The 27,657-nt window shown below is 39.7% G+C and overlaps 1 protein-coding gene and 1 long non-coding RNA gene across 8 annotated transcripts in view; one reads left to right on the top strand and one right to left on the bottom strand.

Annotated features, from left to right (window-relative positions):
• The window catches only part of Med14 (mediator complex subunit 14), an 87,227-nt gene that overhangs the window by 56,471 nt on the left and 3,099 nt on the right, over positions 1–27,657 (top strand). The window contains exons 19-30 of one of the 7 annotated variants that reach the window (NM_001048208.1): positions 945–1,036; positions 2,221–2,373; positions 2,642–2,911; positions 9,834–9,971; positions 12,428–12,539; positions 16,664–16,795; positions 18,923–19,105; positions 20,173–20,408; positions 21,760–21,939; positions 22,039–22,146; positions 25,227–25,352; positions 25,688–25,880. In NM_001048208.1, coding sequence (NP_001041673.1) covers positions 945–1,036; positions 2,221–2,373; positions 2,642–2,911; positions 9,834–9,971; positions 12,428–12,539; positions 16,664–16,795; positions 18,923–19,105; positions 20,173–20,408; positions 21,760–21,939; positions 22,039–22,146; positions 25,227–25,352; positions 25,688–25,880 — 1,923 coding nt within the window. Of the gene's footprint in view, positions 1–944; positions 1,037–2,220; positions 2,374–2,641; positions 2,912–4,500; positions 6,231–9,038; positions 9,116–9,833; positions 9,972–12,427; positions 12,540–16,663; positions 16,796–18,922; positions 19,106–20,172; positions 20,409–21,759; positions 21,940–22,038; positions 22,147–25,226; positions 25,353–25,687; positions 26,381–27,657 lie in introns of those variants that run through there. The other 6 variants (NM_012005.3, XM_017318510.2, XM_006527629.4 and 3 more) reach the window with 6 other exon arrangements.
• On the bottom strand, positions 176–9,041 carry Gm52422. Its single transcript, XR_003953047.1, has 2 exons — positions 7,912–9,041; positions 176–6,001 (listed from the first exon to the last, which is right to left on the bottom strand). It is a non-coding gene; the product is annotated as a predicted gene, 52422 (long non-coding RNA).

Genomic DNA, 27,657 nt, shown 5'->3' with positions numbered 1-27,657 from the left:
TTCTAGAAATTTGGGCACATAGACAGACTTGTGAGTAATATACTTTTGTGTTATAATATAGTCCTCATCTACTGTGAGCATGCAAGCTAATAAACATTGTGCTGTGTCAGCATGATACCACTCTAAGAGGACCTGAGAGAATGGAGCCAATAAATGAGGCAGACTTTATAAATAATAAATAATAAATAGCCAATTTTATTCAGAGCATCATATTATGTATACCACAAGGGTTAGATAGTATCATATAAGTAAAGTATACAATTACAATGGAAGTCACATGTGGCAAAACATGTTTTCCACAGAGGCACAGAAACAACAATAGTTGGAACGAATAATCTGAAGTCAACTCAGATGGGCACAAAAGCACATTCCAAGAATGATGCTGTTTTTGAAGACACTGAGGTCATAACACTCAGAATTCTCATACGGCTCCATTCTTTGATTGTGTCCCAACACTAGCACATTTAATTGCACAGCTACTTAGGAAATAGCTATCCCCTATTTTACAGATGACAAAAACATTTCACAGAGACTTAAAAACTTCACTTTGTGTAAGAGCTTTTCTTGGCATGAACTGAGAGCAGAGAAGGCCAGGACAGAGAAAGTGCCTTGCTGTATTAGCCACTGTGCTAGACCTTTTCCATGGCTCACCTTCTCTGTGCTGGCTTTACATGCTTTTGATTCTGCCACTGCCTTGGCAAACAATCAAACGGGCATGGTGATGTGGGCCTGCAATCATGACACTTGGTAGGGAAAAGCAGCAAGATCGAGGCGTATATCCATCACCCTTAGTACACAGAGACTCTGAGGGACAATGTGGGGTTCAAGGAGACCGTATCACAACCAAACTAGGCATATGATTTGCCAAAATGCTCTACTTTTCATACCTGCTTCTTAAACATGTCCGTGTCCGATCAATATGCATTTTGTTTGTTTCTGCTTAGAAATACCTGCTCATCTGAATATTTTCTCAGAAGTTCGTGTTTATAATTATCGAAAGCTTATCTTATGTTATGGAACCACCAAAGGAAGCTCAGTAAGTATATGAATTAAAACATGGTTGTTCTGTGGCCTGGAGAAATAAATGGCTTAGTGCTTATGTGCACTGTCAGTATTTCAGAAAACCTGGATTCAGTTCCCAGCCAGCCCCCATATAGCAGCTCACAGCAGTTTGTGTTCCAAGATCTGACTCCCTCATCCATGCAGGCAAAATATCAATGCACATGAAATAAAATAAAAATAAATATTGAAAAATGGAGGTTCCTTTCTTATTTATCTTTTAAAAATTAAGAACTTAAATGATAGTTGCCAGACACTGCAGCTTGGAAAAGAAACAAAGGAAAGAAAACTGCCTTAAATAAAGGCTCGAGGAACATCAATTTTAAATGCTCTGCTGAAATAAAAGTGTGATATATGCTTAATTCTTTAAAACTGAAAAATAAATTATAGTGTCTTTAGAGCATATGATCTTGATTTTAAAACAAGCACTCTTGACATTTTTTCCTTCACAGACTTCAATTGGGATTCATGTTTAACTTTATATGAATGGCTTTGAGAAATACAGTTTGTCTTTGGTTTGAGTTATACGAAAATATTCAGTCTTTATTCGTATCTTAATCCTAAGTATATTCCCTGTAATCTATACTTCTTTTCCTTAAAAATGAGTTGGGAACTAAAGAGAGGACTCAGTGATTGAGAGGCTGTACTGGTCTCATAGAGGATCCAGCAACCATCTGTAACTCCAGTCCCAGGGTTTCTCGGACACCAGCCATGGACATGGTACACATAGAGACTTGTACAACACTTGTATTCGTTTCTCTCTAGACACTTCTATAACTAGTAATGTCTGAAATTATTAGTAATTGAATGAACATGTGTTTGAGGATTTTCCCTTTTTATTATAACAGTGCTTGCTACCTTAGTTGATGGCATTGAGAATATGACTCTGCATTGAAATAAATCTTTAAATCTCAAGAGTTGCATTTTCTATTTAAAAGATTTATATTTCTAGTTTATATAATAAAAGGGAGATGATATGTATGCTCATAGGCTCTGTTGATCTATATAAATATCATATTTGGAGATTGGGAGCAAATCTTAGCACATTACTCATTTTTACAAGAAGCCCTCCTTTGATGCTTGCTGACTTATCTTTATCATGGTTTGCACCTGGAATCTGTTACTTTGCAGTTTGTTTCACATGTGCTCTCTTTGCTCTAGATTAGTATTCAGTGGAACTCCATTCATCAGAAATTTCACATTGCGTTGGGAACAGTTGGCCCAAACTCAGGTTGCAGTAACTGTCACAATACCATTCTCCATCAACTTCAAGAAATGTTCAACAAAACACCAAATGTGGTTCAGTTATTACAGGTAATTAAGTTCTCTGTCTTAAGATGTACTAGTAGTATGCTATGCAAAACACCTAAAATTATCTGCATTTCTCTTTTAATGACGAAGATGGATGTTTTTGTCTTACATGGTTTAAACTCTGCCTGGAGAACTTAATTAAAATGATCTAGTGCACTTCAAAAGAAACTTTTCTAGAATGTCCCAGAATGTTCATTTGTGACAATGAGACAGAAAATTGTAAGTTTTCTGCAGTTACATGACAACTGGGTGATATCTCTGTTTCTTCCAGGTTTTGTTTGATACTCAGGCACCATTAAATGCTATCAACAAACTCCCTACTGTTCCAATGTTGGGCTTGACCCAGAGAACTAACACCGCCTACCAGTGTTTCTCCATTTTACCACAATCATCCACCCACATCAGACTGGCCTTCAGGAACATGTACTGCATTGACATATACTGCCGTAGTCGAGGCGTCGTGGCAATACGGGACGGTGCCTATAGTCTTTTTGATAACAGCAAGTTAGTTGAAGGCTTCTATCCTGCACCAGGATTAAAGGTACACACTTCCTCGTTAGGGAATAATAGAATAAATATATTCTCGAAAACCATTCCTTTGAGGGAGAAATGTCCCATTCGAATTTAGTAAGCAATACAGTTGCTATATCTTCTCTGCAACCTCATTTTGGAGGAGCTAGGGTTTGCAGTAAGTTCTGTGTCTTTGTACATGAAATGTTGGGAAGCCCCTTGTTTCCTCATTCTCTGGTTAATAAGTTTGGGAATATGAAAGAGCATAATATTTGCTTATTGGGACTTTAAAGGAAGACTTTATTGCTTGAGATCCTCATGAAAGATGTTTGGAGAGTCAAATAGTTCTAAAGGCTGCTTCTGAAAACTTGCTCCCTTACCCTACTCCTGGTGTGTTCCTGCTCCTCAGAGAAAACTGTTGTCACTTGTCAGCACTTGTCAGGTAGCTGCTACTCTTTGTGTTTATATAGCTGTATCTCTGAGTACCAAGGTACGCTGTCACTTGTTGAGTAATTCTCACCCTCAAAAGGGAGTGCTTACAACTTTGAAAACTTGGTTTCACTTACTCTTTCTTCCTTCAGGCTGCTCCTAGTATATAAGTAAATACATTGGCCTTTCTCCTGGTTTTACAATAAGGTTATGTAGCAATTGTGATTTCGTAGGGGTTTGTTTGTTTGTTTGTCTGTTTGTTTAGTATTCTTGTTGTTCTGAAGATACTTGTCCTTTTGGGCCTCCACATGGAACTGCACTCATGCAAAAATGTGTTCTCACAGGTCTACATGCAAACAAACAAAAAACCCTAGTCAAAACTCGGTTGGGATTAGTGTGGCTCCTGGGAACACATGAGAGCAGGAGCTTGAGGTGTGTTGCTCTGTTGTGCTCACAGTCAGGAAGCAGAGCAGGTTGCTTCCTCCTTTATTTAGTTCAGTCTCCCAGGCTCCGTAAAATCTGTTACTCACATTCAGGATGTGTGATCTTAATTCTCTGGAACCACCCTCAGAAGCCCATTCAGAAGTTTGTCTTCTGTGTGACTCTACATTCCTCATGCTAACAGTCAGGTTAACCATTACACATCCCATTTCTTTCTCTTACATTGCTGATTTTTGTAGTATGCCTGCTATAGTAGCTGCCTGGAAGAAGGTACATAGGAGATTGGTTGAAGTCCATGGAGGTTATTGGAGACCTTGTATGTTTGACAGTGTTTTTAGTTTACCTTCATTTAACTGAGAGTGCCTAGGTATAGAATTCTAGACTACGATCATTTTTTGTAGAATGTTTGAAGCTCTGCTGCTTTGTTTTCTACATTGGATTGTGACTGGCCTGAACCAAGTGCCTGTAAGCCTTAATAATCTCCTTGGGAGGTTGTTTTGTCTTTTTTCCTCACAGTACTAGGTTTCAAATGTACCTTGATACTCCTTACATCAGTGCTGGGGTTCAAGCACCTTATCCCCTGAGCCATCTGCCCAGCCCAGAAGCATGTTCTCATATGGATAGATCACTTTCTCTTCCCTTTCATCTTTCAATCTTAACTCCATTTCTTTTGTAGAACTTTGATCTCTTTCATGTTGGTGCCTTTCTTCGATTATTAAGTAATTCTTTACTCTCTGCTCTTATTTATAGGTAAGGTTTGGAGACTCTGGTGTTCATCCCAGGACAATCTGCATGGCCATACTGCCAAAATCAGTAGCTTTAGGTCTCTTGTTGGGCCACTGCGAATTTGTAGAAATGTTGTATATCTGTTTCCCCATTTGCAAAAGGTCAAAGGAGAGGATGAAAAAAGTCTTACCAGCTTTAAATATATGGCCTTTAATACCCATTTTAAGGGTGGTAACCTTTTTCTGGATTGCTGCTGGATCCAGTCTTCCTGCCCACACAGAGCTGCTCCTTTAGAAGCTGGTGATGCGTAGAGCTCTGGGAGAGTAGTGGTGAATTTTTTATTCTTTGTATAGTTTTTGTTTTGTTTAATATGGATGGATGTTTGGTGTTAAAGAGAAGTTATTTAATCCCATCTTGGGGTTTCTACCCATCTTTGACCATTTAGTTCCAGGATAAAAGAGACACACAACCTTTTTGTTTAAAATAAGCCTTAAACAGTATAAGAGTTGGACAGATACCTACCTGCTGTGCTATTAGAATCTACTTTGCTATTGATAACCCCAAATTATTATTTACTACTTACTGTATTTCATTTGGGCTGCTTTTATCTCTAATTGACAGCCCTCAGATCCATGTTTTTATAGTTCACCTAACTCATGGTGACTTCTCCTTCCTCCTCCTGCACCCTTTCCTTTTCCTATGATCCCAAGCCCGTGAAATGTAAACCGTAACTATGTCTTTTCTGCCCAGCAATTGGCTGTTGGCATCTTTATTTACCAATCAGAAATAACTTGGAGGACAGGGCCACTTGAGTCCACATGCACACTCCAGGTCTTGGGAGCCCACACTTAGCATTATAGTAAACAGCAAGACCAAACCTCAACAATTCTCCTTTTTAGTTCAATATTAGGCTCATTTTCTCTCAGATATAGATTGGATACAATTATATAGCAATTAGGAAAATTACTAGGTATGATACACATTTATAATAGGTATTTTATCATCTATCCTAACTTAATGAGTTTGCAGTTCTGTACCTCAGTCATCTTTGATTTTAACTTGTATTACCATCTGAAACCAATCGTTTACACCTAGAACATCTTAAATCCTAACCAATTCTGAGACTGGAACTATCTAGTTTTCAGCCCCATCAGAGGTTTAAGAAGGAATAAATATTTGAATATTCAGGAACACAGCTTCCAAAATTTAAACAATTGACAGCTGACAATTTGGACAGTCTCTAACATTTCTTATAACATTGGAGCATCTTTCTGCAGCCTTCTGGCCCAGAACAACTGACTGAAGAGAAGTATGAAGGACTTATGAAGGACTAGCTTTAGCTTACCTTGTCTTGGCAGAGCTTAGTAGTTGACTATCCCGCGTCTGTTTATCTTTTTTTGGATAGCATTCTGTCTGCAGATGAAGTCAGGGCATTTCTTGCCTAGTGGCTAGCTCGCCACAAATGAAGCAACTTCACATGGAGGTAATGATGCTTAACATTTTCTTTGAAGTGGAATGGGGTATGCTGTCAGGAACAGACACATGTTTTGTAGTCAAATATCTTTTAATAATAAAATAACCTTGAATGTCATACTCTGTGGTTCTCTGATGCCTTTGAAGACCATCTACCTATATACAGCATAACTAAATTGTTAAACATTATTTTTTATCTATTTACTATTTGAGTGACCTTGAGAACATTTTATTGTAATTATCTAAATTAGACTTTAATAAAGTTTGACTATCTGACTATTTATTTGTATTACTTAATTTTTCTAAACAGTTTATAATAGGAGCTATTAAAAGGACTGAGTCTAAGCCTTGTATTCTTAAATGAGTTGCACATGCACAATGCCTATCTAAGAGGAACAATAGTAATTTTAAATTCTGTGTCTATAAAATATTCTGTATCAGTGTAACAAATTATAACTTCAATTTTGCATCAAAATATAAAGATCTCTACCATTGTTAGATTATGGCTATAAAATTCTTTTATTTAGCCGGGCGAGGTGGCGCATGCCTTTAATCCCAGCACTTGGGAGGCAGAGGCAGGCGCATTTCTGAGTTCGAGGCCAGCCTGGTCTACAGAGTGAGTTCCAGGACAGCCAAGGCTACACAGAGAAACCCTGTCTTGAAAAAACCAAAAACCAAAATAACTTTTATTTAAGAGTAAATTTAATAATTCATCCTTATTTGTCTAATTTCTTATGATATTTCTATATCTATTTCTTTTCAACCCCTTCCCTTTACCTGAGAAAGAAAGGGTAGAGAAGAAGGAAAGATAGAAATCCCTCAGTGTAAGCCCCCTATTTTATTTCTTCTGTTTCCGAGACCATAATTATGTGTAAATTATCCCTTAAAGTGACAGTATATTTATAATTCATAAAAAACAAAGCCATCTACTCCAACTTAAGGGACTGGGACAACAGTATTCTAATTATTTTCTGCTGAATTGGGTTGAAGAATTTCTAACCTACAAGGAAACTGAAAAAATTGTTAAGTCAAAATAACGCTAGTTAGCATTTGTTGTCCAGTCTTCCTGTGTTGAGAACGTGCAGGGCTTAACTGAAGTCCTGTCTGGAACAGTCTGAAAGACTGGATGAACCAAGGTCATTGGGATTAAGCAGTCTTTTCTGAAGCTGTTCTAGATGCAAGTCTCTGGAAACAGCATTAGTTGAAGTAGGATTAGGCAGGGAGCTGAAACAACAGATAATCTCAGCACCCCTGAGGTTCAATGTTGTCAGAGATGTACTCTTGTTATTTCATTCTTTAATATATGAACCTTATAACCAATATTTTGTTCTATAAAGATATTTGTATGGAATGTGCACGGTTCACAGATCGTTTAAGGATTAATTTTTACTCCTTGTTAAGTTAGTTTGATCAGTAACCAATTATAATAAGTCCTCATTCATGTCATGAAAGAATGGCATGATGAATTTTGAGGATTCTGTAGCCAACAAGATTTACAAGCTATGTATATCTGAAGTTCTGGCTACAGACATTTTTATGTCTCAGCCAGTTTCAGGGCTGTTCCCATGTAGAGGGGATCAACAAATCATGTTACCTGTCCTGTTTGGTTTACTTGATTTTTTTTTCCCCTCCTGTCTGCAACTAAACTCATCAAATCTTATCCTATTACTAAGGAAGGTGTCCTATTAACAGAGATAGAGCCTCTCTCTCAAAATAGCAACCCAAAGTCATCAAAATATAGAGTAATTCAATTAGCAGACTTAACAATTTGGTCTACATATATGTCTGTGTACCATTTATGTGTCTGCATCCTGGGAACTAGAGTCATAGATGTTTGTGAGCTGTCATGTTGGTGCTTGGAAATGAACTTGTGTCCCTCAGGAAGAGCACCCAAACCTCTTAACTGCCAAGGTAACTGGCCCTGCTACTCTCAAAGTGTCTTGAGAATCTGGATGGAAGTACCTTTGCTTCTTGGCTTTCCTGGTGGCTTCCTTAGGATATGAGTGTTCTAATTGGGTAGTTCAGCCATCTGCTTTAGCAGCTTCTAGGAGCTTCCAGCAACTTCCATGGTACATCGCTGTTTTTTTTTTTCTTCTTCTCTAATTTAAAAGACTATGTTCTTTTAATAATCCTCTAATGATTTTGATGAAATAATGACATGCCTATTTGAAGATGGGAAAGCGGTATTAAGTGGAGAATCAGACTGCAAAGGTGACTCGATGGATAAGAGCACTTGCTATGAAGGAAAGAAAATCTGAGGTCAAATTCCTTGCACCCATATATAAACTAACAAGCCAAGCATGGCTGTGTGTGACTATGCCTTCATTGTTGAATGAAGACAGGTGGTTTATTGCAATTTACTGGCCAGCAAGCTTAAGTGGAGAGCTTCAAGTTCTTTCAGACACGCCCCCCCCCCAAAAAAAAAAGAAGGAGGAGGAGGAGAATACAAGACCCAGTCACGCAGTCAGTCCTCTACTGACCTGTATCTGCACATAGAATCCTTGCACATCCTGAGAGAGCCATACACAGAAAGACATCGCTTGAGACATAAACTCTAGTAGTCTTGCTTACGTTTTTGATAACATACCTTATTTGAAAAGGCTTTCTCACTCCAGATGGTTCAGGATTAAAATGAAGCAGTCTAAAACACCAAAAGTTAGCTTTGTGTGTACAAGCGTGTGGGTGGGTGGTGATGGGGTACATGTTTGTATTGTAGGAATGAATCCCTGTGTGTGTGTGTGTGTGTGTGTGTGTGTGTGTGTGCATGCGTGCGTGCGCGCACACGCGCGCACATGCGCAAGTCTAAGCCAGACGTTGATATCAGTTATTTTCATTCTTTAGTTTACTTTTTGAGATGAGGTCGTTTACTGATCTTGGAGTTCACAGATTTACAAGAGTAGTTAACCAGCATACACCCCTTCTCTCTGCCCCTCCCCAGTGCTGGGATTACATCTGTGCAGTGCCACAGCTAGCTTTTTAACAGAAATCCTCTTCTTGTGTAGAAACACTTTACCAGCTGAACCATCTTCTTTGTGTAGCGCTCTCTCTTTTTTTTTTTTTTAAATAAGGTCTTGTTTTTTTTGGTCCAGGCTAGGCTCTAATCCAACAGTTCTCTTATTCCTGCCTCCTACATGCCGTGGTTATTGGCATGTGTCACCATGCTAAGGTAATGCACTTAATTCCTATTCATCTTTTTAAATCATATTTTCTAGATTAAAGTGTGAGACCTTGTGCCTGTCATTGTGGCCATATGCCTATAATTGTAGCACATCAAGGTAGATATCTGTAGTCAATGCCAGTCTGGTCTTAATATATAGTGAGTCACAGGTCAGCCACGATTACATAGTGAAATCCTCCCTCAATATCCCCCTAGCCCCCCCCAAAAAAGAACAAAGGAAAAAGAAGCCCTTTGCTAATGAGAAATTTTATGCTGATGCTCATGTATATATGGCCTGCATTTCTGGGTGAGAGAATGCCACGTGCTTAGAGCTCTCAGGGTATTTAGTTTACTGGACTCTTTTTACTGTTTACAGGTTACCTCAATTTGCTCTCTTGCTCCAGAACTCAAATATCTCATTAGACTGTCTGCATAGCATGGTTGTGTTACAATATTCTCAATGATCATACATATTTTACTTAGGTTGTAAGATGTCTCAGCAGGTAAAGGCATTTGTCATCATGCCTGACAACCCAAGTCTTGGCCACAGAACCCACTTGATGGAATAAGAGAATTGATTCCTGCAAGATGTTTTTTAGCCTCCCCAGATACGCCATTGAAGATGCATACACATGCACACACACAAGTACACACATACCTAAACAAATGGTTACATGGGGAAAAAATATTTTGCTGAAGTAATTAAATTTTGTGTTTATACCTGTAGACTTTCCTGAACATGTTTGTTGATAGCAATCAAGATGCTCGGAGAAGATCTGTAAATGAGGATGATAACCCTCCTTCTCCTATAGGAGGTGACATGATGGACTCTTTAATATCACAGCTCCAGCCACCTCAGCAACAGGTAAATGTCTGCCTGCAAGTCTACTGTCCCATCTGTGGAACAGCTTCTATAGGTGTCAGCATTTCTTTGTTAAAAGATAGAATGTCTTTGGAAGACCTAAGAAGCCCAGGAAACCCCTATTAAAAAATTGTAACAGAGACAACAAGGAGACCTCCATTGGTAGGAAATGAGCACTTGAGGTCAAGGCTTTTTCTATTACTACTCATTTCTAATTGGGAAAAAAAAGTCTCTTGCTGGATGCTGGGCAACCTTTTGTGCAGCAGCCTCACTGTGTCTTTGAAAGGCAGCTGTTACACATTTGCTGTTGTTCATTAAGGTCTCTGCCAAGCCAGCCAGTTCTAATTTCAAGGGTTCTTCTATCCACAGCTTCACCAAGTCATGCGATCACAGCTCCAAAGCTTTGAGCACTCTTGCTGACTCCTTCCCTTGCCTAGTTGAACAGCCCGCAAGCCAGCCTCAATTTGTTCTCACTTTGTCTCTCTTGAAATAGAAAGTAGTCACTCATTGATCTTGGACTCCTAAACCAGTGCCTTATGATTCACTAGCATGGAAAAGACTCTGTGTGTCAGGGTACAAAGAACCTTTTGGCTGGAGCCTTTAGCAGTTGATTTTAGTTGTATGTGAATGCACAACCTGTTGCCAAGGTTCTGAGGCGCATCCTTCAGAGGCAATTTTCTGAAGTAACTCACCGCTCCTCCTTCGTAATCTTTTGTGAAATAGCACAGTCCTTGGGCTTCCTCGCTTCTGGCCTGGCTACTTATGCTTAGTAAGTCCAATATGCTGGTGCTTGTGTCTTTCATCGAGTACTAGACTCTTAACAGCAGGAGTTTGTATATTACACCTGGCAGGTATTTAGCTTTTTTCCTTCCCTGTATTTGGTTTTCTTGCTGACATAAAAATACAGGGCAGCCCAGTAAGACCCAATATGAATACCTCTGTACCCAGAGTGGGGCTGTGACAGATGTTGACTTAGATGAGAAGATTGTAGACCATCACAATGGAGGAGGACCTTGCCCAGCAATGCCAGAGGAGTGCTGTTGCTGCTGCTGCTGTTCTTCCTCCTCTCCCTCCTCCTCCTCCTCCTCCTCCTCTTCTTCTTCTCTGCTATTATTTATTTTGCGGGTTTTCTTTTTGTTTTGTTTTTTTTTACATTGTAAATCTCTCCTTGAATTGATGTTGGGAAAGAGTAAGTCACATATTCTAGGAAAGCAGTGATTGAGATGGGCTAGATAGTAGCCACAGCAAGTGTCATACTGACAATTAATAGAGAATCTGTTATTCCCCTCTCCCTAAATAAATCATCCATTGGCTGCTTTCCAAGAATTTTATAGGTCACAGAAAAATCACACTGTAGCTTATTAAACATTCTGGTTTTGCTAAGAGTTCTATGTACCAATAACTTTAATACTTGATATGAGATTTCCACCTGGGAGAATAGTTAGAGGCTAAAGGATTAGAGGTGGGTAGATTAAGGAAAATTTAGCATGGTCTAGTGATGTTAGGAAGATTCATCACTGTTACAACTCCTAGATTCTTTGTTTCTGTTTTGTTTTTCTTGTTTCTTTATTTTTAAATCAAATGTCTGACAGTGTCACTCAGAATACTTGGGGGGTAAAAAAACAACAACAGGAAAAAAAATTACCACCACCAATAAAAATTGTGTTTTGAGACAGTATCACTATTAGTCTTGGCTGTTCCGGGAACTCCCTCTGTAGGCCAGACTGGCCTCAATCTCACAGAGATCAGCCTGCCTCTGTCTTCCAAAGTCTGCATTAAAGGCATGTGCCATCTCATCTGCTTAATGTTTTTAAACATTTATCAAATGGTACATTTAAGAAGTGTTGAAGGCGCATGCACAGAGTCAGAAAATGAAGCAACATGAAGCTTTTAAGTAATTACAATACTGTTCTATATTTTGCTATATGTGATTAATACCTCAACTTTAAAAAAACAGACTTGGAAGGTAAATGTAAAATATGCTTGCACACATGTGTGGGTGACTGTATCACTGGAAAATGGATCAGGAGGAAGTGTGCTACCATGGAAGCTATATCTCCAGCTACATTTACCACTTTTTATTTGCTGCAAATGGAGGCAGCAATTAAAGGAATGGGTATTGAAAGATTCACCCTGATTTTACAGATGTTAACATCAAGGATAGAAATAAAACTGGCAGGAAAATGGGGGACGGGGGGACAGAATTGGTGATGTTGAAGCAGGTAAGAAATGAGGGGCTTGCTGGTTTTCAAACAGTTGCAAGCCTTCCTTCTTCCAGACTTCCTAGTTTGCATGGTCGACGTGTATTTAGAATAGATCTGTATCTAAATGGTTTCCTATATGCCAACCAGTGGAGCAGCAAAGCCTTATGTTGGTCTAATGAGGAAAAACTACACATATATTCTCTGTGGTTGACCAGCATGCCAACATTAACTTTGCTTTTCTTTTTTTCCCACCAGCCATTTCCAAAGCAGCCAGGGACATCAGGCGCTTACCCTCTTACTTCACCCCCTACATCCTATCACAGCACAGTTAATCAGTCCCCCTCTATGATGCACACACAGTCTCCAGGTAAGATACGAGTTATTCTCTGTTCTTGTCTACCTCAAGAGGAAGCATTGCTTAGGTGACCTCAGGTGTCACACAGGTTTTTACCTGCTCTCTGTCTCATTATTTGCCTACATTCATTGGAGCAGTGCTGAAAAACCCACATTTGCAGTACTTTAGGAGCATTTTGTAAGATTTGTTTTAAGTGCCTAGAGCCAGACTTGTGGCACCATTTCCAAGATTGCTAGTAATCTGATGGTCTGCATTAGAGGTTGACAGTCATAGGCCTTAAGTAAACAAACAAATGAAACAAAGCCATGTCAACTTATGTGGTATTCATGTCTGCTCTTTTTCACTCTTTTTTTATATATATTTTGAGGCTGGGTCTGATATTACCCAGGCTGGCCTTAAACTCACTATGTAGTTAGACTGTCTGGAGATCATTGATCCTTCTCTGCTTTCTCCTCCCTAGTATTGGGGTTAGGAGTACACCACCATGCCTGACTGCTTTGTGATGGATGGCCTTCTACCCCTGCTCCATATGTGAACCTTTGGGAGATGTGGCAGTGATTTGTTCTCCAGCTCCCTGGAGTCGGGCACATCATATCTTATTTGTCCTGACCAAATGGCTTTGTTGGGCAGTTCTGTGCACTGTAAAGTGTGGGTGGCATGTGAAAATTTTACTTTTGACTGAATAGTTCTATGAAATCTCTTGAGCCTGAAGTTCAGCAGGAAACTAGGTCCTAGCCCCTGGCTCCCATTTGCCATCTAAGAAATGATAGGCATCAGATTTCTTAAGGAAAATACCCTCTTACCTTGCAGTTTCCATTCTCAAATTAATAGGATAAAAAATTTAAATTGTTATATTACAAAAGAAGTATTAGGTAAAATATAAGAAGTTAAATAATTTTGCCAGGCCTGGTGATGGAAATCTATAATCTCAGTTATTTTGGAGGCTAGGGGAACAGGATCAAAAGCTTAAGAACAAAAAAAGAAAAAAAAGGGGGGGGGTGAGGAGGGAAAAAAAAGTTTAAGACCACAAAATCTGAAAAAAATACAGAAAAGTCTGGGCCATAGTTCAGTGGTTGAGTGCTTGCTTAGCATACATACATGAGGCCCAGTGTTCAATTCTTAGTAGTACAAGAAGAAAAAAGCCTTTGGTTTAATGCATGGATCAAATAGTGAATGTCTTCATCGTTAGAGGATGCTCTGCGTATTAGCTTGATATGTGTGTGTGTCTGTGTGTGTGTCTGCATTTGTGATACTAAGGATGGAACCCAAAGTCTCACATATGCTAAACAAATGTTTTACTAGTGACATCTCCAAACCCGAAGAGTTTTCCCATTGTAAAGTAGAATTGGTATTATATGTTTTTTCTTTTTTCTTTATATATTAATTTCCTAAAATCCCTTAATACAGATATGTGTGTATTCGTGTACATACATATAACAAATGTACACGTACCCACAGATCTTGCTAATCTGAGACACTTGTTTAACCCACTCATTCCATTTGTAAATGAGAATAGCATAAAACACTGGCTATTCCAGCTGCCACCTTTCAACCCGTCTCATCATGGCAGCCTCTTCCTCTTTTGTATGCCTCTCTCACAGCCACTCAGATTGCTAAAGGGATTTGTTGATTTTCAAGTCGGATCCTGGGGGAAGAATGCCACATCCTTGTTTTTAGAAAAGTCTTTAAATGTCCTACTTTTTGGAGGCTCTATGTGTGTGCATGGTTCTGCCCTAGAGATGCTTCTTTGCCTGCCTCCTTCACCTTGACTCGGCTCAAGATGAGACTTAAAGGATGCCTTGGAGAAGGCCAAATGCAAGGACACAGACTAGGTGGGTGGGTATTCCAGGCACACCCCCACACCATGTGTGTGGAACCTGTGGTCCCAGAGTACACTGTCTTGAATGACCAGAATATGGATATGTGAGACTCTTCAAGAATTTGGTCTTTACTGGATCAGCCATCCATATTTGGACTTTATTAGGGTAACAAAGGGGTATTATTATTATTATTATTATTATTATTATTATTACTATACCAGAGAGGAGCTGGTTTTTAGTACTACAGAGGTCTTTAAATTCTTTGGTTACAAAAGCCTAGAGATTTTTCAAGTCTAAGTGTGCTGTAGACATTTGGCTCTATGGAGGCCTGCAGCTTATCAGAGAGTGAAGAAGGGTATATAGAGTCATTCCAGACTCTAATTGCCACCCACCATGTGGGACAAACTATCTGTCCTTAGAGTTGCCTCTAAGTCCACATGTGGTCTGGAACTCACCTTTAAACTCTGTCATCTCCTCTCAGGCCACCCTTCTTCACTCTTCTTGGACCATAGGTTGAAGATTTGGAAGTTATCATCCCCAGGATCATTAAAGGCTGAGTGGGTGGGAGAGCTTAGTCCCTATGAATACCAGAGGTGAAAGTCACAGCTGGAGAGGATATAGGCTCTATCAGATAGATACCCAGAACCCCAGGGGTATGTCTCTAGGAAAAGCAGAGACTAGTGTTTAGGAGGAAGGGGAAAATGCATTTTAAGTAATTATAATAGTAGACAGACATGCTTGCTATGACTATGCCAAGCCCAATTCTAAGCACTTTACTCATTTAATCCTCACAGCAAACTTATGGCATAGGTCCCATTATTATTCCCATTTTATGGAGAAAAACCGAGGCATGGAGAAGTTAAGTCACATGTCAGATCATACAGCTAAATAGGTAAATATAACACATGTCAATTTGGTTGACATATTTATTGAGAACACGATATTGCTTAAGTATTTTAGAACATAAATATGAAATTATCCTATACTACAGTAAAGAGTTTGAAACCTGCTAATATTGAATGATAATAAAGCAAGTATTAATATGTTGAGTTTATTCTTAAGTTCTCCCTTTGAAGTCCTTTAAAGTTAAAATCCCTCCCATGGCTTTAAGTGCCATCTTTAAGTGCCTGTCTCCCAGCTTCTGTATGTATTTTAGATCTCACTTTGGAACTCCAGCCTTTGATTTTCTAATTATCTATTCAGTACTTCTACCTAATATCTAGTGGCTTGCCAAAACTCACCAGGGCTGAAACTAAATTCCTAGTTTCCCAGTCCTGTGTCCTGATCCTTGTATGGACAACACACTCAGAAAGAGGCAGCCCCTTCTTTCATATTCCTTGGCATATTCTGCTCATATCAGAGATACACAGAATATGTTTGCTTATATGCCCATATTGAGTTATTTACCAAATACTATTGACCATGTCCTGTTTTTAAACTCAAATTGAAGCCTTTTGCAGTACCCCAACCAGTCTTCAGTCACCCTAGCAGCTCATACCAGCCACTAGAGTGATCCTTTCTAGACAGAAGTTTGGTAATGGCTTTCATTCCAGACTCTAATTGCCACCCACCATGTGGGACAAACTATCTGTCCTTAGAGTTGCCTCTAAGTCCACATGTGGTCTGGAACTCACCTTTAAACTCTGTCATCTCCTCTCAGGCCACCCTTCTTCACTCTTTTCCAGCACTCTGGCCCCCTTCCTGTCACACAAACTATCCGTTCTTTGAGACCTTTGGATTGGCTCATTTGTCTGCCTGGATTATCTTTCTCCCTGTGCTGTGTCCTGCATATTTCTTCCTGTCTGGTTTACACATCAATTTAGAGTCTTTAGCTCTGCCACCACAAGGAATTCTTTTCCTTTGCACTGGTCTTCCCCTAGCACTTGTCATTACCTTCTAGGTTAATCGTGCTCATTTTAGTAGATTACATGCTCCAGGAGGGCAGAAATTGTCTTATGTTAACTATGTCCTTTGTGCCTAGAACAGTGCCTGGCAAGAAGCTGGTAATCTCACCTATTTGTAGACAAAGTATGTAACTAAAAAGTGCAGTGGTTATATTTCTTTGCAGTTAGTGAGTATAAGAGTTACAATGTGGATCCATGGATTTGAACTTTCTTGTAATAGAGAGGTCTTTCCAGTTTTCCTTCCTGCTATTTATGGGACTTATTCTGTCTCTTTAGTCTCTAGGGAGTTTTTTTGTTTTGTTTTGTTTTTTGTTTTTTGTTTTGTTTTGTTTTGTTTTGTTTTACTTGTGCTCCTTGGACAGGACATACTATGTGTCCTGTGAGATCATCTGTAATTATTTTCCTTTATTAGGAAATCTGCATGCTGCCAGCTCCCCCAGTGGGGCTTTGAGAGCCCCATCACCAGCGTCATTTGTTCCAACTCCTCCCCCATCCTCGCATGGAATCTCAATAGGACCAGGGGCCAGTTTTGCTAGTCCACATGGTGAGTCCATACATGGAAATCGCTATAGCATTTAGAGCGTGATGGAAAAGTAATTTTTGTTAAATAAAATTCCTTATTGAAAACTGGTAATTTATTGAGGAGTAGCAAAAATACGACTTGAGCAAAAAGACATTTTTTCATAGTTTACTCACACAGAGGCACTGACTGGTTGGTCTGTGGCTGTCTTCCCCTGCTTGTCCTTTTTGTCACCTGCTGCTTGCTTGCTGGCCATCCCGTACCTCTGTGATTGCTTTCTAGTTATTGGCCTGTCTCCCTCAGATACCTCCCCTAACCTAGGTGGGTACCTTCCCAGATGAGTGGATTCTCAGTGGGATCAAATAAACATTAGAAGGAGGTAGACAGTGAATTGTCCCCCTGTGATTGTTGTCAGTTTGTTTTTTGAGATCTTGCTATATAGCCCAGGCTGGCCTCCAAGTTGCAACAGTTCTCCACCCCAAGTGCTGAGATTAGAAGCAGCATACAGGACACCCGACTTAAATGTTTTCTTTCATGTCACCAGACAGCCACCTTACCTCTTTTCTCAAAGTCATTTGTCTTACTGGTTTCTGATATATTCTTTATTCTTATATTGCTAATTTTTGGTGTATGTGTGTGAGTGTTTTGTCATGTATGTATGTGAATCATGTACATTCCTAGTGTCCCTGCCTAGAGGTCAGAAGAGGGCATCAGAACCCCTGGAATTGGAATTACAAGTGGTTGTGAGCCACCCTGTGGGTGTTGGAAAGCAAACCCTGGTAAATCCTAATCACTGAGCCATTTCTCTCTCCCTCCCCGGGTTTATAGTCTTACAGATCTGTTTTACACACACACACACACACACTACCTCCTCCCCACCTTACATGGCAGCATATTACATAACCTGTTCACTTAAACATCGTAAACATTGTGCCACATTAGAACATAAAGAACTTCTTCAGCCTCTCAGCTGTGTTCAGCTATGACCTTACTTCTTATTAATACTATTGTTTTTGAACATTTGTCAGTGAATATTCATTATCATACTACAGAGCTTTATAACATCCCGTGTCTGGGTATACCATAACTTAAGTATAGTTCTATTTTGAATGTTTACGTATTTTCACAATTGAAAATGCTGCCATAGGTATCCATATGATCTCCTTACATAAGTTCCGAAAAATGTCATTGAAGTCATTCGACAACATTGGGCATATTTCTTACCTGAAGGGCTGGACCAATTTCTTGTAGCAGCTGGGGAGAATGCCTGTTGTCCTCCCACATAGCCAACATGGGATAGTAGGATTTTCTAAAAGTAACTGGGCCACTTTTCTAGGTGAAAAAATTTGGCATTTTAATATTAGATATGTGTTTCTTGATTATTAGTGAAATTTCACTTACTGAATTCACACTTTTTTGAATGCCCATTTGTCTTCAGTGTCTCTTTTAATAAGTCAAGACCATTTATTCACTAAAACAATCAGTATACTTTCTCAGTGTTTCATTTGAGGACAAAGGGATATAAACAATATATCAAAGATAGTTTTGTGGTGAAATTTAAAATGTCAAATTGTTAAGGAAGCCACTGCTTTCAAAACTTGATTCTCAGTTATATTTCTTATTCAGTGTAGCCGTCACTGAATAAAGAAAATGTATAGTTTCCTTCCCTTGTCCTTCTCTGAGAAGAATGGAAACATAATTTTTCAGAGCTGGTCTTCCTTTCAGCAAAGCTTGATGTTTTCATTAAATGTATGGGGCCTTCTCTGGAGGAAAATTCATCCCTTCTTAGTCTCCTCACTTCCTAACTCTGCAACCCACTTTGAAAGTACAGAAAGCCTAGCAGGGCGTGGTGGTGCACACCTTTAATTCCAGTACTGTGGAAGCAGAGGCAGATGGATTTCTATGAGTTCAAGGCCAGTCTGGTCTACATAGTAAGTTCTAGGGCAGCCAAGGTGATGCAAAAAGACCCTGTGTCAAAAAGCAACCGAAAAGAAAGTACCAAAAACGCTACAAAAATAGAGACTTAGGTGTAATGTGAAACAGAACAACGAAAATGACTCATTCTTTAAGGCGCTGGCTGTTTTCACATACTTTAGGGACATTAAAATATGTGTTTTGAGAATTATGTTTTATTACACCTTTTTTTTTCAGGAACCCTTGACCCTAGTTCTCCATATACTATGGTGTCACCAAGTGGACGAGCAGGAAACTGGCCTGGGTCACCTCAAGTGTCCGGACCCTCACCAGCAACCCGTTTGCCTGGAATGTCACCAGCTAACCCATCTCTGCATTCTCCTGTTCCAGATGTTTCTCATTCTCCTCGAGCTGGCACAAGTGAGTGTTGTCAGCACTGTTTTTCCAAAGCAAACGCCAATGTCTGACTCCGCCTTCACATTTCAAAGTCACAGTGTATTTCTCTAAGGAGAATTTCCAAACCTTAACCTTTTTTCCTTTACAAATCAGTCTGCGATATTAATTAGCAATGTCATGAAAAATGTATTAAGAAACCAAGTCTCTGCACCTCTGTCAATGTCTGCTAACTTATGTCTTCAATATTGAACCATAAAAGATACCTTAAGTTAACCACCAAAGGCATAGAAGTTAATATAAGGCCATAATACTGATGAAAGACTGGACAGTTGATTGTAAATAGGATTTTCTAGACTCGGTAGGTGGAAAGAATTATTTTTCTTTGAAGGAAATAACTTTTTATCATGGTAATTTTGAAGGATGATTCCTATGACATGTTCATGGGGGAATGTGGCTTTTACAAATCTTGTATTGGTTATAATTGTTCATATCTTCTTTTCTGTGTTGACTTCATTATTCCCATGGTATTGGCCTTTTAAACTATGTGCCTCTGAGTCTTTGAATTTATAAATTTGTTATCTTAATAAATATTGTAAAAATGTAAAAAAAAAAAAGATTTTAAAAGTGTATGCATTCCATAACTTTCAGTGCTTAAAGCAACAAATGCTATGTTAGCTCACAATGTTTGCTCTGATAACTCTCCTGAGCTAGTTGACTTGTCCATAGCCTCAGCTGGCATGGATTCTCTTGTTTACCCAGTGGATAGAGCACATGACAGAGGACATGGGAGTCTTGTAAGTATTCCAGCATCCCTTGCAAAAGCAGGTCACAGGACCAAGCAGAGTTTAGGTTGAGAAGCAGAACCCAGTTCCTTGAAGGAGTCCCTACAGGATCATATTGAACCTGAATACAATCAGAAGATTCACTGTAGCTGATTCTGCTATCTGAGAACTGACATATGATCCTTCATAACAAGGACTAGTTACAAGAGTTACAATTACCTGGCAACTGTCTGATGAAGGCAAAGCAGGCAGCAATGGCATGGTGTGTATGCATTCATAATTGAAGTTACCTGTTTTCCTTCCCAAAAGGTTCCCAGACAATGCCAACCAACATGCCTCCACCTCGAAAACTACCTCAGCGCTCCTGGGCAGCATCTATACCCACCATTCTCACTCATAGTGCCTTGAACATCTTACTGCTACCATCTCCAACGCCAGGCCTTGTGCCTGGCCTGGCAGGTAGTTACCTTTGTTCCCCACTTGAGAGATTCCTTGGATCTGTCATCATGAGACGACACCTTCAAAGAATCATCCAACAGGAAACGGTACGAGTATTACGCAAGTTTCTAAGTGGTCGGTCATTGTCAAGGGCAGAAGACAATCTTTGGGAGGGTTACCTTCTTAACCATCCTGGTAGAATTGGGCTTCAAGCCTTTACCTAGCATTAAAGATGCGCCCCACTTAATCTAATCAGATCTTAGATTAGAGGGTTGTACAGTTTACTGTTCTGTGATTTTAGATAATGTGGTTTACCAGGGCCGAGGAACAGATGATCACACTAAACAGATTCAGTGCACATAGGTCTGACGGCGCACATACAAATGACTGTTTGCTCTCTGATGTGCTTTTGTAGATAGACTGACTTTGAAGTCGAGTCCTCATCAAAATCAAAGTGTTGATCATAGGCATTAGGGCTTTTTTAAAACTGATGAGTAATTACATTTGTTTAAAATCTTGCAGACATAGGCATCTAGCCAACCTTACGGTGATAACATTCTTTATTTATATTTACCATTATTACCAGTAGATACATGTGTTAATGAAGTAGCCAAAGTGTTTGTTTGTAATAAATACTATATACACTTGCCTCAAAGTCATTTCATAATCTTTATAGTCAGATATATTTAAAAGAATGTAAAAAGTATTTTAATTTGGATTGTGTAAAATAGTGGGTTTCATTTGATTTTTTTTTGATTTTGATTTTTTTCTTTAATGTTAATTGTTAATTAATAATTCATTAATAATTAATAAATTAAGCTGGTTACTAAGTTTTTATTAATGTGTATGGGTGGTTTTGCCTTCCTGTTTGTGTACCACATGCATGCAGTGTACAGGAAGGCCAAAAGAGGCCATCAAACCTTCCTGGAACTGGAATTACAGGCGTGAGTCCTAGGGTGCTGGGAATCAAACCTGTTCCTCTGGAAGAGCAGCTCCTACTTTAATGTTTTTCTTTTTCTTTCCTTTAAAAAAAAAGATATTATTTGCCTTATGTATGAGTACACTGTAGCTGTCTTCAGACTCACCAGAAGAGGCATCAAATCCCATTACAGATGGTTGTGAGCTACCATGTGGGTGCTGGGATTTGAACTCAGGACCTTTGGATCTCTCCAGCCCCAATGTTTTTCATATGTGAACATACTTATGCATACTCTCCCCCATTGCCCTCTCTTTTCACTGTACCCCTGTTCAATATTAACATATGTTAATTAAATTGCCATTCAGCTTAGAGAGGATGAGAGCTGTGGTGCAGCCTCAGTTCTGCTATTCGTGGTCCCTGTAGCATTGGGCTTTGTGACTCTCGTCAGAATTACTGGATCAACATGTTTTCTATTGAGACGATTCTGTCAGCTAAGTTTGTGTCTTTCCCTGTTGATTTGCTGCATCCTTGTTTTACAGTTGCAGCTGATCAATTCCAATGAACCTGGTGTAATCATGTTCAAGACAGATGCCCTGAAATGCAGAGTAGCCCTTAGTCCCAAAACCAACCAGACCCTTCAGCTAAAAGTGACACCTGAAAATGCAGGACAATGGAAACCCGATGAGCTTCAAGTTTTGGAGAAATTCTTCGAAACAAGAGTATGTGTTTCCTAATATATGCTTGACTTTAGTCAGTGAATCCATGAAGTCGAAGTAGAATGAAGAGTAAGGTGATTTCTTTGCCCCTACCCCCTGTAGGTTGCAGGACCGCCATTTAAAGCCAACACACTTATAGCCTTCACCAAGCTGTTGGGAGCGCCGACACACATCCTCCGGGACTGTGTGCATATAATGAAGTTGGAGTTGGTGAGTTGCTGAGAAACACAAACTTTTCTAATTGGGTCTATTGGAAGAGACTGTAGAACAGTACTTATGGTCTAGCTCACTCACTTTGCGTATCATTCCATTTCTCCTAAAATTCATTTCCTTTAAGATAATAAATTTTATCTATTTAATAATAATTACTATTTAGTACTAAAATATTAATAGGGACTTACTATCCTGGCTATCCTCAAATTTATGTGCTTGCCTCTAGCCTCTAAGTGGGGAGTTAAAGGCTTCAATTCAAGAAGTATATTCTGTCGGGTGTGGTGGGACACGCCTTTAATCCCAGCACTCTGGAGGCAGAGGCAGGCTTAGTGGTTAAGAGTACTGACTATTCTTCTGAAGGTCATGAGTTCAAATCCCAGCAACACATGGTGACTCACAATCATCCATAATGAGATCTGACCCCTTCTTCTGGGGTGTCTGAAGACAGCTACAGTGTACTTAGATATAATAAGTTAAAAAAAAAAGATATAACCCCTCTCCAGCCATTCTCAGCAAGCAGAGTTCCCAGAAGCTAACTTCTTGCAGAGATGGTTTGATGAAAAGAGCAAAGATCTCTCTTGTATTTGTATCTATTTCCATTATGAAACACTTTACATGTATTTCTTTCCCCTGAATATCTGTGAAGCCTCAGTGTTGAGTCACACAGAGCAGGTGCCAGAAGGGCAGCAGTCATCGTTAGCGCTCTGGGTATCTGTTCCTGCTTTTGTTTGAGCCTTTTCAGGGTCGCTGCTGGGCTTCTACAGCTTGGTTTTCATTTGTATTTGGGTTTCTATAGCCAGGAAAAGAAATGGCTACTAGCAGAATGATTTAAAACAATAGCAGTTAATTCAGTCTTAATTCTAGAGAGAAGTCCTAAATCAAGGTATCTTTGAGGACTTGCTCTCTAAAGGCTCCACAGGAGGATATGTGTCTTGTCTCTCACTTGGTAATTCAGCTTTTGCTTCTATACCAATTACTCTGACTTATGCATCCCCATGTATGAGGGCTCTACCTGATAATCTCTTCCTAACTTGCTTATATCTGCAAAGACCTCATTTTCAAGTGAGATCATACTGAACTGGTTGGTCCTGAGAATAAGGACTTCTTATCTTGTTCTGGCACACAATTCAACCCATAACAACCCCCCAGTATTTGCTAGTGTTCATGAGAGAGACCATTTCTAGAATGTCCTGCTTAATCTCTTGCCAGAAATCCACTGAGTAAATCTTGGAGATCTTGCCACATTTTAGAGCATAAAATGTTTCCCATTTTCAACAAAACGAATGTTCTTTTAAGTCAGTGAAGTAACATGGCTAAATAGCCACTCCTCCCTAACCTTCATTCCTACCCTAGACTCAAACCCAGAACCTCACGTGCTCTGTCATTGAGCTACATCCCCAGCCCCACAGTCTTCTACATTTAAGTATTACAAAAGGACACAACAAAGAACTTCTAAAAAAGAGGTTTTGCTTTGTCTGTAGTGTCATTTTTTAGGACAAATTGGTGAACGAAAGGATATGTAGATGTCATTAGGCAAATTATTCTCTCTGTTGAGGTTACCCCAGTTTATGTTCCCACAAGCACCCCCAGGTCAGTTATCAGTTAGTTTTCCCCCCTCATTTTATACCATTGTTTTAGCTATTATAAACCTTTGCTATAAATAGGTATTTTAAACCTTTGGTAAATTTAGCTAGTTCTTTTTATTGTTATTTACTTTTTCTTGTTTTTTCAAAATGACTTATTTTTCTGTAACGGTTACCTGCATGTATGTCTGTGCCCACATCTGTGCCTGGTACACTAGGAGGCCAGAAAGCGCTGTCAGATTCCCTTGGAGTGGTGTTAGAGATGATTGTGAGCCAGAGCCTGAGCCTTTGAATCACTCAGTCATCTTCCAGCACTTTTTTTTTATTTCGTGTGTGTGTGTCTGTCTGTCTGTCTGTCTGTACCTCAGTTTATGCAACTGAGAGCAGTGCTCATGGCAGCCAAAGAGATCATTGAATCCTCTGGGGCTGGTTGTGAGTCTTGACATGGGTTCTGGGAAATAAACACAAGTCCTCTGCAAGAGCAACAAGCTCCCTTAACCTCTCAGCCATCTCGGCATCCCAAGATGGATGTTCATTTTACTTTGCATGTCTATATATGTGCATTCTGTGTATGCTATATGCACATGAGTGCTGGCATAGGCCAAAAGAGAAGGCATCGGATTCCTTTCAGCTGGAGTTAAAGTTGGTTGTGAGCTACCCTATATAGATGTTAGCAATCAAACTTGGGTGCTCTGGAAGAGCAGTATGCATTTTTAACCTGCTGAGTTATCTCTCCAGCCCTATGTTTTAGGTGTTTCTTAAAACTATATAGTTTGAGCCTTTATGATAGATGGTGTTTATTTGATTAACCTAATACCCCCCTCCTCCTTGTTGCCATTTTAATATCAGGTTTAAGGAAGCAAGGATTTTTTTTTCTTGTTTTTCTTTCTTTTTGGTTTTGTTTAGATTTTCATCTGATAGGATATAACAGACATTATAAGTCAGAAAGATTTCTTTGAGATTTTGAAGGAGTAAATATGTATCTATAAAAGCACCTGTGATTTTCTCTTCCAAACGATCACCATGGCTTCAGTCGTTTATTTAGGGAAGCAGTTAGAAACCAAAATGAACGTCAGTCAGCAAGAACTTTAAGTGACATGAGTTGATCCTTATTTGTAGAAGGGAGCAGCATATGTCAGAGTGCCACTGCATGTTCGTGAGCGAGATTAGAGCCTCACTCAAAATGGGGCACTGGCTGGGATGCAGGGAGGAAGCAGTGAAGTCCCGAGTGTTGATGGCTTTATGAAAACAATGGGGCAAGAGTTGGTGTCAGAGACACTGCAGCCACTGGCCTTGGGCGGAATAAAGGAGAACATAGCGCCCAAATTTACCCCAGAGCTTTTAGTTAGTTGTTTCATGGATTTTTTTTAAGTAAAAGTGCATGCTGTCTGGATCAATAAATGTAAGGTGAAGTTCTAACTCTTCAGACTCCATAGCAGATGTAATTTTTAAATGTTAAGAGGTTTTTGTCATTATTTTTCCCCTTTAAAACAGTTCCCAGATCAAGCAACGCAGCTGAAATGGAACGTTCAGTTTTGCCTCACCATCCCTCCCAGCGCACCACCAATTGCACCGCCTGGGACACCAGCTGTGGTCCTGAAATCCAAAATGCTATTTTTTGTAAGTATCACCTGACATCGTCTGTGCGTGTAGAGTTTCTGAGGAAAAAGCCACATGAGCATTGTAGAACATCTTTTGAGTGAGCTCTTCCCTGTTAGCTATATGTCTAGGGTTTTCCACTGTTAGACTGTGGGGTTCTTAGCTCCCTTAGTAACAACAGAGATTTATTCAAGGTTGTAATTGGGAGACAATTATAACACTCGGGTGGGTCTCACTTTTTTCCTCATATTTAATTTTCCTGTACTTGCTGTATCTTATTCTGAAAGTAAATGATAGTACCTCTCACAAATCGAGACAAATATTTGATTTTCTGTTTTTATTCTCTTTATCTACAGCTTCAACTAACTCAGAAAACATCAGTCCCTCCCCAAGAACCTGTTAGTATAATAGTTCCAATTATTTATGATATGGCTTCAGGTACCACTCAGCAGGCAGACATTCCCAGACAGCAGAACTCTTCTGTTGCTGCGCCAATGATGGTCAGCAACATTCTGAAGAGGTTTGCAGAGATGAACCCTCCACGACAAGGTACATGAGCAGTAGATGGTATTTTGTTGCATATATGTTATAACACTTCCTTTTAGAGAGACCTCCCTCCCGTTCCCTCTCTTCTCCCTCCTTCCCTACTCTGCATCCCAATCCTAGCACTAGTACTCTGTTGCCATGGCCCTCTTAGTTAGTGTCTGCCTGTCGCTTTCTTTCTTTCTCACTGGTTCTTCAGTTTTGTCCATTTCTCTGCTGCCTGGACTTTTTTGTTAGCAAATGACTATTGGGACTGAGCCAGTTGCCAATGCCAGAAGCTTGTATTTATAGCACACATTGCCACAAAGCCCTAGGTTAGGATGATAGACTTTTCCGGGGCTGTGAATCCCTGCCTTGCCATCAGTACCTGCCGCTCTGTACATCACAAAGTTGGAATGCATGTTGGTTTCTCATACTCCATGGTTCGATCATGAATAGAATACTATTATCAAAAGTTGTGTATCTTCTAAATGTTTTGTGAAGAATAAAAGCTGATACAAATGGCATCGCTGCTTTTTGGGCTTCTTATGTAAGTGTCAGGCGGGTGCAAGTGAGCCTTTACCCTGAACGCACAGTGAAGCTCTGAGACTGGACATTTCCCAGGAAACCAGAGTGTTTCTTGACAGATAAATGAGGTCCCTTCGACAATGGAGTAGCCCACACTTAACTCCTGGCAATGCCAAATTTGGGGGTCTAAATCATGAAGCTCAGCAAAGAGAACTTTGCTTCAGTTTTGCTCATTTCTAATATTTATGAATGTACGCTCATGCCTGATGCTAAGGAAGTCCTCTTTATAGCCTTAGAATAGCTTGCAAACAGAATTAGGAGAAATGAGGACAAAGCTGTTCTCTGAAACATTTTAAAGTATCAGTGTCAAAAGTTTTAGGAATCCTGAGGGGAAAAGGAAGTTTTTAAAAGCTATCTGTTCCCCCATTCCATACCTAGGTAAGGGCTTGCCTCAGTTTCTAAGGAATCCACTGGGCAGTAGAGAACAGTGTGCTTCGTTTGTTAGAATACTTCTGACAACTTTCTGCTTTCATTCTTTAACCTTTCTCTTCAGCTGAGAATAGGCCCTCAGGAATCAAAATTTAAAGCCATCACAATTCTCAAGTTAGCAGTCTAGTAGAACTCGGATGGTAAACATAATTCCTTCATATGGATAACTTTTAAGTATGTCCTATCCACTGGGATTGAAAAATTAAAAGGGAAATGATTTGATCTTACTGTGATCTAGCAAATTTTCTACCTATCAGTGTAAAGTGTCAAAGTGTGTATGCATGTCCCTGTATGCACAGGCATGCATGCACACACATGCGCTTGCACATGTACATGCACACATACGCACCGCAGTTTGTTAAGAATTGGTAAGGTATTATGGGGGTGCTTTCTTTTTTTCTTTTGTTCCTTCTTTGGTTGGACAAACCTTTGGATTTCCTTTGTCCTTTTGTCTGTACCCTCATTTTCCAGTGCTTGGAGCAAAGACTGGCAGTGACTTGCACAGGAACACAGTGTCCTACCCTTTGACAGGCCATAATTCCTATGAGGGCTTCCGTTCACCCCCTATCAGCCATAAGTAGTGTCAAAGCCTGTTCTAACAGGAAGGATCTAGTTTGGCGTGAGGATGAGGAGTATGAGTTGTACCTCCACAATCGAGTTTTTACATCCTTGCCATGAGATATGTCAGCTTCCTTGCCCTTCTCCCACAGTGCAAACATTTTGAGGGAAAATGCTAGCTTGGTTCAGTGGTGTTACACCTGTAATCTCTGCCCCTGGAGGCTGAGGC

The sequence above is a fragment of the Mus musculus genome, chromosome X (assembly GCF_000001635.26).
Source record: "Mus musculus strain C57BL/6J chromosome X, GRCm38.p6 C57BL/6J".
Lineage (NCBI taxonomy): Eukaryota > Metazoa > Chordata > Mammalia > Rodentia > Muridae > Mus > Mus musculus.
Note: the sequence above shows the minus strand (reverse complement) of the source record. Positions and strands in the feature narration are given on the sequence as shown.